At 44.7% G+C, this 9,971-nt stretch overlaps 1 protein-coding gene across 1 annotated transcript; it reads right to left on the reverse strand.

The window, feature by feature from the left end:
- Window positions 1-455: 455 nt before the first annotated feature.
- Window positions 456-7,364, reverse strand: LOC125508268 (IAA-amino acid hydrolase ILR1-like 7). The gene is made up of 5 exons (XM_048672916.2): window positions 6,956-7,364; window positions 2,459-2,584; window positions 1,509-1,823; window positions 1,239-1,367; window positions 456-1,140 (listed from the first exon to the last, which is right to left on the reverse strand). Exons 1-5 carry the CDS (start codon window positions 7,298-7,300, stop codon window positions 760-762), a joined length of 1,296 nt encoding a protein of 431 aa, XP_048528873.1. The 5' UTR covers window positions 7,301-7,364; the 3' UTR covers window positions 456-759.
- Between the last annotated feature and the right edge of the window lie 2,607 nt (window positions 7,365-9,971).

Genomic DNA, 9,971 nt, shown 5'->3' on the forward strand with positions numbered 1-9,971 from the left:
ATGCCGCTAACCGCCGCCATCCGCGCTTGATGCTTTGTACCCACCACACCATCGTCAATGGATCCGACACGGCCTTCGACAGATGTCGCCGCCGCCACGCCCCGCGAGAGAGGTGAGAGAGTGAGGTGGGTGGGAGACTGAGTGACTGGGGAAGAGAGCGCTCGGATTTGTTCCGACAAAGCAGTCTACAGTCATTTACGCCGCACCGTTATCATTGTCGGCTCACGAGGAATTACACACGTCAAAACGTGCCCAAAAAGTAGGTCAATGTTTTTTGGCACAGTCAAAAATTCGATGCGGTGCGAAATGCCACGTTTCGTAAAGTGATGGTTTTTCGCTAATTGTGACATGATTGTGGTGATTCTGTGCATTTAATCTCAGAAAAGTTTACGGGTTTCAATGCGGGTTAAAGGTGGAGATTAGAAGGTACTCTTTCTATCAAAAGGATAATAGTGTTTTGTATCCAAATCAATATATTCAATTAAAAAGTGGAGACTAACGTTTACTTTCCGAGTTGTCTTTCGAATGGAAGGAGTTGCATAACCAGGCCAACTCACGCCGTGCAAAGCTTTGCACAATGAAAACTGAGGTTAGGCTCTTACAACAGTAAACACTCATAAGCTTAGCTCCATGTCGCAATCACATCCTAACAACTATTATGCTCATACGTACCTATGAATGCCCACACCCGACCTAACAATTATCGGCAGGCTGCCAACTGCGGCATCCTAAATTTCAAGCGAACATCAGTAATTTAGTTTAGTTTGCCACGGTTCCGCGCTTGTTCAAGTACTCCATCGCCACAGCAGCATGGAAGGCAGCACCCAACGGGAGCACACCCTCATCGATCACAAAGTTGGGGGAGTGGAGTGGATGCACCGCGGTTGCCATGGCCTCGTCGCGGGTTCCTATCATGAAAAATGCCCCTGGGAATCTCTGCGTGTAGAAGGAGAAATCCTCCGCGGCCATGATTGGGCCACCCATCTTGACGTGGCCTTCTCCAAGCATAGCCTCTGCCACTGATCTGGCATGATCGTACATCCCTTCGTTATTGACGGTAGCTGGGTATGGCCGGAGCTCCTCATCCATGAAGTCGACGGTGGCAGTGCAGCGGCTCACGACGGCGTGCGCTTCCACAATCTTCCAAAGAAGCATAAAGTTACCGGTTGCACATCTTTAGTTTAAGCTCGGCTTCTGAGATATGTTGGAGACGGGAAGTGTTTATTTGATTGATTTACCTCCTTGATCCTCTTCTTAAGATATGAAAGACCTTCTGTTGTCAAGCTCCTGAAGGTGCCACCCAAGCAAGCTGACTCAGGAATGACATTGTAAGCATCACCTCCTTTCATGAATGTTACTGAGACGACCTGAAAAATATGTAAACGATACCATATCATTCACCAAGAACACCTCCTATCTGATGCACAAATTAAGACAAACGTACATAGACTGGACACTTGAGACAGTATAATGCAAGCTAATACACGCATTCTATGCGGATCACATACCGCGGCTTCGAGGGGATCGATCTCCCGAGCTACGATTTGTTGGAGGCTGATGATGGCAGAGGATACCATGACGATGGGGTCGACAGCATTGTGTGGCATTGCTGCGTGACCGCCTTTTCCAGTGACCGTTATCAAAAACCGTCCCGATGCTGCCATGAATGGCCCTGGCCTGGAGACGACGGTACCCACTGGAAGACTTGGGTCGACATGCAGACCAAAAATGGCGGATACATCATCTAGAATACCTTCTTCTAGGACATGGTAAGCCCCGGCATATCCTTCTTCTGCTGGCTGAAAGACAAGCTTGACGGTACCCTGACGAAAACAAAAAGCAACTATCGTGAGTTAGGTGAGACCTCCTATTGGACGCCTGTACGCGTTGTCAACTAGGGAGGCAACGCCTGAAAAGCAAGGGCAAATGGGCCGACCCACTCTGGAGTTAGTGGGGTTTTTTCCTCTTTGCTTTTAGTCCTTTTTTCCTCAAAAATCAGCTTTTTACGGAGCTAAATATTCAAAACCTAGTTAGTGTATACTAAAAATATGTTCATCGTGTATTAAAAAGAGTTCACCATATATTATGAAAATGTTTAGTGTGCATTAAAAAAATGTTCAACATATGTTACAAAAATGCTTACTGTGTATTAAAAAAATGTTCATCATATATTAAAGAATCGCTCACCATGTATTCAAAGCAAAGAACAAAGAAGACAAAAAAACAAACAGACAAAAAAACGAAAAAAAAAACCTGAAAGAATAGGAAAGGAAAGAATCGTAAAACAACAACATAAACGAACAAAAAAAAAGGGAGCCAGCAAACGAACGCAGCGCGTGCTGCCGAATTGGGTCAGCCCACCTCGATTGGCTACGGGCGCTGCCTCCCCCCTAGTTGACGCCTTGCCGAGTTAGGTTACAGAAATCTGGTGTTAGGAGGACCACACAATGGCTAATACCTTGATGTAATCCTTCCAAGAATGAAGTAGCTTAGCAGCTCCGAGAAGCATTGATGTGTGAGCATCATGTCCACAAGCATGCATTTTCCCACTCTCCTGGCTTTTGTATTCCCAATCTACCAGTTCCTGTGAAGTGGTGAGAAAAGTATAATTGTTCAGTGTGTAATGAAGGGCACTGTCAAAGGTGTATAAACGGCTGACGTAGTAGAATACTATTTCTTCAGAACCATTCTAAGATGTTCAAATTTGGCTGTTACTTATCTCCAACATTCTACTTGAATGTTACTCCCTCCGTTCCAAAATAATTTGAACTAAAACCACGTCAAGTATTTTGGAACGGAGAGAGTACCTTTTAATATAGATATGTTAGCAATAAATAAAATGTGACTAGCTCAAAAAAAGTAAAAAAAAATGATGTTAAGAAAATAATTTTCATGATAAGTACAATGATATTTGAACCAATCATCTCAGCAATGACCAATCTTATATATAGGTCTCAAAGTTACATAATTTTGACTAAACGTCTCAAAGTTACATAATTTTGTAAACTAAGGTATTGCTGTTTAAGCCGTGATACACATCACCGGCCAGAGCTCTGCTTATATAGCTTGAGTTACAACATCAGTTACAAATGAATAGATAATGGATAATCAAGAGAGGACTCTAGTCCTTCTGAATTCTAGCACTAAGCACTAATTATCCAACGCCACTTCATGCTAATGGCAGAACGTTACTTCATGCTAATGGCAGCACTAACTCATAGTTATCTTAACATCCCCCCTCGATCGAAATGCGGGGAGCACATTGAGATCGCTTCTGAACCTTTCAAACTGATGACTCATCAATGGTTTGGTTAGTATATCTGCGAGTTGATCATGAGTTGAGATATGCCGAATTTCAAGTGCCTTTTTCGCAACTCTTTCACGCACGAAATGGTAATCAATCTCGATATGCTTCGTGCGAGCATGAAAAACTGGATTCATGGAGAGATACGTCGCGCCAATATTATCACACCACAAGGACGGCGGTCTGTTCTCTGGAATACCAAGTTCTCCAAGCAACGCCTGTATCCACATAAGCTCTGCTGTTGCATTTGCTACGGACTTGTACTCGGCTTCCGTACTTGAACGAGAAACAGTAGGCTGCTTTCGAGAATTCCATGCAACTAGATTACCACCAAGGAAAACAACATGGCCACCGGTGGATCGTCGGTCATCTGGGCACCCGGCCCAGTCAGCGTCAGAGAAGGCACTGAGCATAACGGATGGAGAACGCCGGAGTAGGAGTCCATATGACGATGTTCCCTGAAGATATCGCAGGATCCGTTTCACGGCTGTCCAATGAGCTTCGGTCGGCGAGTGTAAGAACTGGCAGACCTTATTTACGCTATACGAGATATAGGCCTCGTCAGCGTAAGGTATTGAAGTGCTCCAACCACACTGCGATAGCGTGTGGCCTCAATTGAAGACAAGGGTGTCCCATACTGTTTGGATAACTTTTCTGTTGTTGCCATCAGTGTAATGCATGGCTTGGAGTTTGCCATGTTGGCCTTCTTAAGAAGGTCAAGTATATACTTGCGCTGGCAAAGAGCAAGACCACCTTCAACAGTCTGAACTTCAATGCCAAGGAAGTACCTCAATACTCCAAGATCCTTGATGTTGAAATCATTTGGTTGTGCATGTTGGCCACATCTTCGCCCTTACAATTCTAGAAAACTTGCTTTCCGATCCAAAGAATGCATCTTTGTTGGTTATAGTTCACACCACAAGGGATATAAGTGTCTTGATGCTAGTACTGGACGCATATATATTTCTTGTGATGTGGTTTTTGATGAAGGGGTTTTTCCATTTGCTCGTAAGTTTGAAGCTACGCTTGCACCTGCCAATTCATCAACACTCCCATACGTCCAACTTTTCCCTCCCATCACACATTCACCACCCCATGTTCCAGCCCCAAGCGGAAGTACTAATAGTTCTAATGATCTAATGGCCGATGTGCAGTCTGTTTCTTTTGATGTTCATGCAGATTCTGCTGCTGATTCGGCGTCAACGTCATCTGTGCCTCAAAGCATGGATCATGAAACAACAGTGGCTTCTCAACAAACATCGCGTGGATCTGCAGCGGCCGACTCTGACACTTACGGGTCGTCTCTTGGCTCAGATTCTCCCGCCACCTCGAGCTCATGTTCTTCCGCGGCCGCTGACTCCGCGGCTCCGACGCCTCCTGTCCCGAAGCAGATGCGGCCGCACACTCGGTCTCAGTCCGGCATTGTTAAGCCGTACATCCGCACTGATGGCACCGTTACGTATGTGTGCACAACATCTTCAAACGACAACGTCGGTCCTACCAACTACACTGAAGCTGCACGGCATCCATCTTGGAAGGCTGCAATGGATGACCAGATGGCTGCTTTGCATCGGAATGAAACCTGGAGTTTGGTTCCATTTCGTCCAGGACTCAATATAATTGATAGTAAATGGGTTTTTAAGCTCAAACACAAGGCTGATGGCTCTGTTGATCGGTACAAAGCTCGTCTAGTTGCTAAAGGATTCAAACAACGCCAAGGAATTGATTATGATGATACTTTCAGTCCGGTCGTGAAGCCCACTACAATTCGTGTTCTGTTATCACTTGCAGTCACTCATCAATGGAGTATGCGACAACTTGATTTTCAGAATGCATTCTTGCATGGTGTGTTGACTGAAGACGTGTACATGTATCAACCGCCGGGCTACATCGATCAGCGGTTCCCTCGTCATCTATGCAAACTTCAGAAGTCCCTTTATGGCTTGAAACAGGCGCCACGTGCATGATACCATGTAAACTAAGGTATTGCTGTTTAAGCCGTGATACACATCACCGGCCAGAGCTCTGCTTATATAGCTTGAGTTACAACATCAGTTACAAATGAATAGATAATGGATAATCAAGAGAGGACTCTAGTCCTTCTGAATTCTAGCACTAAGCACTAATTATCCAACGCCACTTCATGCTAATGGCAGAACGTTACTTCATGCTAATGGCAGCACTAACTCATAGTTATCTTAACAAATTTTGACTAAACGTCTCAAAGTTACATAATTTTGACTAAACGCTTTCTATCACCTATTTACAAGTGGAGATAATATTTCCGTTTTCTCCATGGTCATGCTTACAATATTTGCCCCACTTCTAGATTAGTTAACATTCATTCAATTCTATGATGACATGATGGATATGATGTAGGATTGCTATAGGCTATTGTCCGGATTGGTTTCTTAGTTAGTGTAACCAGTTCACCACCTAACAGAACAACAATGCAAATATTTTAATTAGAACACTACTGGACGAGATACATATTGGAATTGGCCAATAACTGTTACCAGAATTTAATTAGAACACTAACATACAATTTGATGCATATAATCGAGATAGTAAAACCGCATAATGATGCATATAATTCCATAGCAATACAAGGCAGAACGCCACGAGATTGGTGTTTCTACTGTGTCCCGGAGCCGTCCGCTCATCCCACAATATCCGTGCCCAAAAAAGACCAAAAAATGCTACTCCCTCCATTCCATAATGTAGTGCCCCCGCGCTTTTCGAGATTTCAGTTTGACCATAAATTTAACCAACGTGGGCGACTGTGAAGGGAGCAAAAATTATACCATTGAATTCGTATTCGAAAGAAGTTTTCAATGGTATAATTTTTGCTGCCGCCGCAGTCATCCACATTGGTTAATTTATGGTCGAACTTAAATCTTAAAAAATGCGGGCGCACTATATTATGGAATGGAGGGAGTATTTACAATTATTCGTACTTCCTATACTGTGTCAGATAAAATATCTTTCCTTCCCCTCCACTCATTTAGTTTACTCTTATGATATGTGGGGTACTTGGATAGTGGCCCACCTGTAAATGAACAGTTGACAGGGTGTGTTTTGGAGTAGAAGGTGCAATACTGGCCTACCCACCCTTTCTTTTTCAGGTGATTCCAAAGTTTGTGTCAATTCTATCTTTTGATCCAAATTTTCAGTTTATGATTTGTTTGCATATTGTGGCAGGGGATAGAAGAGACAGGTCATAACTGGAGTAGGTCATAAATTGGACTCTCTGATTCAAAAAATAAAATAGATTGAAGCTTCAAAATTATATGAAAAAAGTATGGGTGCTGAGGTACTATTGGGTGTCAGGGGATAGAGGAGACAGGTTGCTACAAATAATGTTGAGCCGGCCACAGTATAATCCCCTTTCTAAGAACGCCACAAGCTGATAGGCATGATCTTTTCAGTTTACCTCTTCTTTGGATTGGACCTGTCTTCTTCCCCTGATTACAATTTTCTCATCTCTTTCTCATTGTAGCAAAATCATGGAGTGGTGATTAAGTGGCATACTTTGAAAAGCGTGGTCAACGGAATGTTGTGCCAATTCGCAGTCGATCAAATTGTTGGAAAATAAACTTGCCGACCCTAGTTGAACAACGAAAATATCTCAGAACCGGGTAGCGTGCGTACCTGCAAGGGGAGCGCGTCCATGTCCGCCCGGAGCGCGACAACGGGTCCAGCCCCGCCGCCGCCGACGATCGTGGCTACCACACCGGTCTGGGCGACGGGCCAGGAGTAGGACACGCCGATCGTGTCCAGCTCGGCGCGGACGAGCTCGCTTGTGCGGTACTCGTGGAAGGCCAGCTCGGGGTGCTGGTGGATGCGCCGCCGCACGCTGCGCAGCCACGCGGCGAACCCCGAAGCGCGGGCCGCGTCCAGGAGGTCACCCGCCAGAACCGTCTCCGCCGCCGACGACGCGTGGGGAGAGATGTGGGCCAAGAAGAGGAGGAGAGAGAAGAGAGGGAAGGAAGCCATGGCAGTACGGAGATGTGGCTCAGCTTTCTCCTACGAAGCTTACCACCCACGAAGATGCCATCGAACCGTACTTTGATGAGGACGTGGATGAAAAATTGAAAATATTATACGTCGTTGCTATGAATTGAAAATTTAAACTAAAAAGAGCATTTGTAACCATGGTTAACTAATTTGGGGCTCTATGCTTCGCAGATGCGTCCGGATGTGTCCATGGACAATGATCAAACCTCTCCGCAATCGTGCTCCTTAAATATCCGCCTCGAATTTATACAGACTAAAAAAACTACATAGATCATCATACACATATAAAGCACACAATTTCGACATAGATAAGGTATTAAGTTTAGTACAATCTGATTCAAAAGAGTCAGCCAGAGTTCATCACTTAACTAAAACCCTATATTAAAAGTAATTAAACTGACAAAGCCAACTGGAATTCATCACTTCCTCGCCGGCCGCTCTCACAGGGTTCTCGGGTGTCTCGGCATAGGCTATCAGAGCTAAATTTAACATGTCTCTCGGTAGATATTCTAACTAGGCTATTTAGCGGGATGATAATAAAGACAAGGGTTTTTACCCACGTTTCAGGCTCTCACGGTGAAGATAATCTCCTACATCATGCTCTTTGCTTTGTTGTGTTGGGGTTTACACAAAGTACAAAGTATCGAGGGATTCTAATGCTTCTGCGACGAGCTCGGCCCTCGGCTTATATAGCATACCAGGAATCCTAGAGTTACACAACTAGGACGGCTATGTCTAGAGCAAATTGAGAAAATGCCACATGTTTTCTGGGACTTTGCCTCTGTACCACATCTTTCTTTTTATTGGATTATATACCACACCTTTGACCAAGCTAGATAAAATACCACAAATTGATGTTTTTCTTCTTTTCCACGTCCAGGCCCACACCTCATTTTTGCTAGGACGAATTTGCCCTTAGCTCGTTCCTGGTCATACGAAACGATTGACGCAGCCGCCCCGTCGCCTCGGTGCTCCTCCCAGCGCTGCCGCCTCCATGTGCCTCCGCCATGGCGAGCTGCCGCCTCGCCGTGCTCCTTCCCCGAACTGACGCCTCGCCCTTCCTTCCTTGCAGGCGCGCCGCCACCTCGACGTGCTTCATCCTGCCGAATGTGCTGATCATTGTCCAGTTCCTTGATCCTTGTCCTTGCCTTCTTCAGGTCTATCATGTCGGCGCACATCTGGTTCTTTTGTCGTCGAATGTGCTGGTTTAACTCCTGGATAAAAGCTGCAATTGATCTATCCTTCCTGGTGCTGATCATCTCCCAGTGCTTATCTCGGCGCCCACAAATCTGGTAGATAGTATCCTTGAGATCATTGCGGTAGACTTCTCCAATGCATCCCATGGCGATGTGAGCTGCCATGCTCTTTCCTAGACTCCAGGTTGGTGCATCAAAAGAAAACTCTATGGGCTCAGTGACTGGCATGAACGTTCTTCCTGGAACTTGAACTTGAATCATCCAGCGCTCTTCTTCAGGTAAAGTGGCGTTGTAGGTTCGTGTGAAGTTTGGTACTCCTATGTTCAGGTATCTAGTGACTTCCTTCAAGTGACGTCCAAAGGGTGTATCTTCATCCGGTTGTGTGAACTTGTTCCTTGCATCCGCCATCCTAAAGAGTAGAAAAGATGAGGAGTCAGAAGAGAAGAGAGTGAATAGTGATCTAGGTCTTTAGCTTAGTGGTCGTGTCCTACAGTCAGCGTGTGCTCTGATACCATCTCTGTAGCGATCAGACCTCAAACAGTCTGATCTCTGTGCTCTGGTGTCATCCCTGGATCAGTAATGCTGACACCACACAGTACTCGGAGGATTTATAACAGAGTATAAATCACACACTTATTACATCGAGTGTCTCAATAGAAAACTTATTACAATAAATATGGCTTAAGGCCATCTAATGACGATAACAGCGGAAGGCTTGGAAGATAAGTGAGTCCATCAACTCCAACGGCATCACTGAGTATAGAACCACGACCTAAAAACTCCTTAATCGTCGTCTGAAAAATCTGCAACATTAATGTTGCAGCCCGAAAACGGGTCAGCACATGGAATATGCTGGCAAGGTAACACATAGAGAATAATGGAATGAAACAGCTATACTATATGCATATTTAGCTGGTGGAAAGCTCTATGGTTACTGTTTTGCGAAAAGCCAATTTTTCCCTACTACAAAGGAATAAATTTATTTAACTATTATGGTGGTTGTTAAACATTGAGAATGATTGACAGCATCCTCAATCCCAATTAAGCATCATTAACAAAACCCAACAAAATTAATTTAGAGTAACATGTTGATATTCACATGATAATCCAGGTACTAGATACTCAAGATGTCCATAACCGGGGACACGGCTAACCATGATTAGTTTATTACACTCTGCAGAGGTTTGCGCACTTTTCCCCACAAGATTCGATCGCTCCGTTTGGTTTCTCGCACTACATGGTGTTTGAGAAGACGGATGACTGAGACATAGTCTTTCAGAAGCGCTAGCACCTTACGATCGGGTAGACCGTACCACCTACATCCCCTACATCTGCTAGTCTATCACTGTAAGAGTTCACACGACTTAGTCAACTATGCTAGAGCCCATAATAGCTTGTGGCTGCACACGGAAGTTTCTAGTATGAATAGTCTCATGATCCCTTTGAGCCTGGGT

This window comes from Triticum urartu, chromosome 5A (genome assembly GCF_056163025.1).
Source record: "Triticum urartu cultivar PI428250 chromosome 5A, HENAU_Tu73, whole genome shotgun sequence".
NCBI classification, from domain to species: domain Eukaryota; kingdom Viridiplantae; phylum Streptophyta; class Magnoliopsida; order Poales; family Poaceae; genus Triticum; species Triticum urartu.